The sequence below is a fragment of the Agrilus planipennis genome, unplaced genomic scaffold (assembly GCF_000699045.2).
Source record: "Agrilus planipennis isolate EAB-ADULT unplaced genomic scaffold, Apla_2.0 scaffold159, whole genome shotgun sequence".
NCBI classification, from domain to species: domain Eukaryota; kingdom Metazoa; phylum Arthropoda; class Insecta; order Coleoptera; family Buprestidae; genus Agrilus; species Agrilus planipennis.
In genome coordinates, this window is record NW_020438919.1 from 518,315 (window position 1) to 522,469 (window position 4,155).

Sequence of the window (4,155 nt, forward strand, 5' to 3'; positions counted from 1 at the left end):
TTTATATAAATTATAATTAATAATAAATAAGTAAAACAATTTTGTGGATACAACATACAATGGTATTTTTAGATATGATAATTGTTGATTGTTTGTACGGTATAATTTAAAATAATTTTAAAAGTGACAGAGAAGTAATAATTTTATATTCTCATTGGAATACAAAAAAGATTGTGAAAAGTTGGACGTGCACCGCTACCTCTTTCTAATCCTGAGCTAATCTTCGTATTTTCGAATATCCTAGCTCCCACATCCTTAACTGCAGTAATCTTGTCTTTATCTTTTGGCCCCTGCAATAGCGAGACCCGGAGCGGTTACCCAACTCGCCATCCCCAAAGGCGCCCCTGCCAACTAGTCTTTAATGTCTTAGGAGGCGTCCTACCACCCTGTTGATTTCAACAGCGCTCTCTGTTCTAATACTGTCGTTCTTATTTCTAACATTTCTCATCCAGGGATCATCCGTCTAAACCACATTATGTACATCTCAAACCCTTCCAACTTTATCTTCTTCGTCCACAACTAAACGACGATATGAACATGAAATTTCCACTTTATCATCATCTCTACTTCTTATCTTAAGCCAATCCTCTTCTTTTTCGAAAACTGGAGCAATCTACATCTCCAACTATTTGCGAGCAGTACCTAATCTAACTTAGGACTATCTCTAGTCCTCGTTACTACCATTTCTGCTTGAAATATGTCTCCAATAGTCCTTTATGAATGAGAAGGTGTCCTACCAATTTATCTTCCGAAAGGTCCCCTGTTCTTCTACTGTTTCCAATAGGTTCCTCCTGATTTCTAACCTTTTTTATCAACTAAATTCTTGGCATCCTTCTACGTATAACACCTCCTGTCAAACTGTCTTTAATTTTTCTCTCCCGGAACGCCAATCGTCCACGTTTTACACCTTACTCTTTTAATAATTGTTTTTGAATTTTCTACTTCGTATAAACTCATTTTTTATAACTTTATTTTAGCTAATAAATAATGTATCATAAATAAAACATTAAATGATACATTTAACTGATTTTTCCGCTTAGTATCAATTTCGAAAGGCCAAACTTTTTTAATTGTACTTAAATGAATAAACAACAATAGCCGGTTAAAATAACACTGCTATTTTCATTTTAGAAATCTCTGCAAATGTAAAATGATCAAAGTAGATGAAGAAGAGCCTGTTGGAGGTGAGTTAAAAATACATTCTCCAGAATTGTTATGTACCCAAGTGATTTTTGATTTTCTGGTTGTTAATGCCACTTTCCTTATGCCAGTGTGATACTGAACCATAATTTTATCCTAATTCGTATTGAAAAATACCAAGCAATTTTGTTTAATAATTTAATTTATTTTCTTCTCGGTAAATTTTTTGTGTAGTTATATGTAGAAAATAAAATACATATTCTACTACTCAAACTTTTCTTAATCAATATGGAAAATTGCTGTAAGGAAATTATAATTGATGAATGTAAAAGTATGTGATAAAAAATACAACGTGCAGTTATACAACATGCTACTGAAGTGAAACTTTTTCAAACACACAAACATACCGGGATAGGGGTTAAGGAATTGATTTAATGGTATTATTTGTACACTATGCTTCGCACGGGTGCAATGCTGATAGTAAATGTACTATAGAATGTCTATATATACAACAATCATAGCTTTTTGTCATTAGACAATACAAACCGGCCGGTACCGCCGCAACCGCTATGTCCCTGCATTTTAAATCTGTAATATCTTCGAAAATATTCATTTAAATTACATGCTGTAAAGGGCCATATTGATCTATATTAAATGCACAATGTATTTAAGGTACTTAATTGGATAAGAATTAATGCTGTATTGCCTACAATCGCTTCGTAAATAAGTCATTATTTCTCATAAAAAGTAAAGGATAAAAATGGTTATTGTGGGTTATCCCTAAGAGATAGACATATACCATCGCGGACTTTTTTGTAGACCTTTTTAAGGTGTACAATACTGTAGTATATTATTTTGATCTATCTCGTAGGGTTCAGCCAGCGTTTGCAATGTAAGCGCAAAAAAATGTGTTTATTTACGACATCACATTACAAACCTCTAAAATTATCAGTGTTTCTCTACTATATTATGCATGTATTATACATATAAACCTTCCTATTGAATTACTCTATCTATTAAAAAAAAAACGCATTAAAATCCGTTGCGTAGTTTTAAAGATCTAAGCATACATAGGGACAGACAGCGGAAGAAATGCGTTGCATGATTTCGTTACATAGCAACTCGCATGAAACGAACTTACTCTACCGTGCGTAAAGAAGTTTCACTTCAAAAATGGTTTTCTAGAAGTTAGAAAAAAATATATTGTTCGGTATCGCAGTTTGTAAATGTGTAACTTTTTTAATAAATAAAAAAACAATGGGTACCTATAAAGAATTAGTTTGGCAGAAGTTACTACATTTTTTACATTTACAGTTGCTCTACTCATAACAAACATACTTCATTGAATAACAGATCTTGAGGTTCGTGAGCCAATTTTATGAAACATTTGTGATTTATTTTTATCTAAAAAATGTAGAGCAAACGACAAACAAATTTTCTCTATAAAAATGTTGTCATTTTAACATTAACTTACACAAACATTTCAAAATATTTTGATAAACAATTGTGTTTCAGTAATTTTAACTTTATGAACAATTTGTGAGTAAACCTTATGCCAAATCTGAGCAAATCTGTTCTTTGATGTTTATTTATTGCCTGCAAATGGCTTTTAATGAAAATTGTTTATATGTATTTTTTTGATGACCGCGTGATCACAAAATAAATATTAATAACGCACACGAAACCCAAAGAAGCGATCCTGGTATAAAATCCTTATTTGAAGTGAGAGAAACGCCATGGAAAATGAGAAAAAAAGAGAGAGAAAGTTGTTGTAATTTCTCATTTAATTCCGGACATTTCTTACATAATCCGTTCTCATCTTAACCTACATTTATCAGTTTCTAAAAGTTGGAAATTTTCCAGTTGTGATTCTCAGAATTTAAGTAAACAATAGGTCGATGTCCTGCTGAGGGAGAATTTAATTATTTCAATGGTTTCTTTTTATATTCGTTTGATGAAATTTAAGTTAAAGTCTGGTTGCGGAAGGCATAGCTGCGTAATATGCATTTCATTCATTCCGATTTTTACAATGTCACCTGGCACTTAGCCAAGAGCAGAATTAGATTTCCAGACCTTTTGATATACTGACTTGCTTTAATTTACCTGCGCTCAAATGCGAGGAATTTAGTAAACTTAAAAAATGCACAAGTGATGATGACTTATTAATTGCTTAATAGTAAAAAAATAAAATAATAATACACGGACAAAACTAAATTTTTATGACAACGACGAAATAGTAGCATTTATTAGGTGACTTGTAATAATAATCTCAATTTTGACATGTTTCTTTAAAAATTATTTCAAGTTTCTTAATTATTACAATTTAATTTGTAATATTAACTAAAATATCTAGTAAATTTAGTTCTGCTGGGATCTTATTTTTACAAATTCGGGTCCAAATTGTAATTTTTATTATTTTCGCTTACGAAGCAACGGGCTAGTGGGATAAATTGTAAATATCACTTTAATATTTACGTAAATTTTCGTTTTTCATTTTCTCCGTATAGCTTAACACCATGAACTTCGGAAAATTAGGAATGAAAATTCGCCTCAAAAATAATATTTGCAAATAATTGAAGACAACAATAAAACAGTAAAATTTCTACCTATATTTGTTTCCAAATTTTGTTTGTGATACAGTCAACGAAAATGAGAAATGCAATACGTAATAAAAATTAAACAAATATGATTAATATTATATTATTATTTCACAGATTAACTTTTCTAATTAATAACAATTTTAAGTTTTTAAATCTAGGTTTAATCTATTTAATTTATTATCCATAATGTTTAGTTTGTAAAGTTGTGATTTGAAATTTGTATTCACCTCTGAACAGCTTTTTGCACCAAAAATAAATACCTAGTTTTAATATTGCCAAGTATCACCACAAAGAGATCATACATATGGTGTAAATGCATTATATGCCTACATACCATTCCAATTTATTATTTAACTGCATATAAAATTTTAAATATGTATGTTATCATCACCAGAAAATTAATAAAAAATTAAAA

The 4,155-nt window shown here is 30.3% G+C and overlaps 1 protein-coding gene across 2 annotated transcripts in view; it reads left to right on the forward strand.

Moving 5' to 3' along the window:
* LOC108737395 (myosin light chain kinase, smooth muscle) overlaps positions 1-4,155 on the forward strand; it is an 11,469-nt gene that overhangs the window by 1,986 nt on the left and 5,328 nt on the right. The window contains exon 2 of one of the 2 annotated variants that reach the window (XM_018470221.1): positions 1,132-1,184. The exons of the other annotated variant lie outside the window; for it this stretch is intronic. Within the exon in view, the coding sequence (XP_018325723.1) occupies positions 1,151-1,184 (34 nt within the window). The 5' untranslated portion in view covers positions 1,132-1,150. The remainder of the gene's footprint in view (positions 1-1,131; positions 1,185-4,155) is intronic. 2 annotated transcript variants of the gene reach the window in all.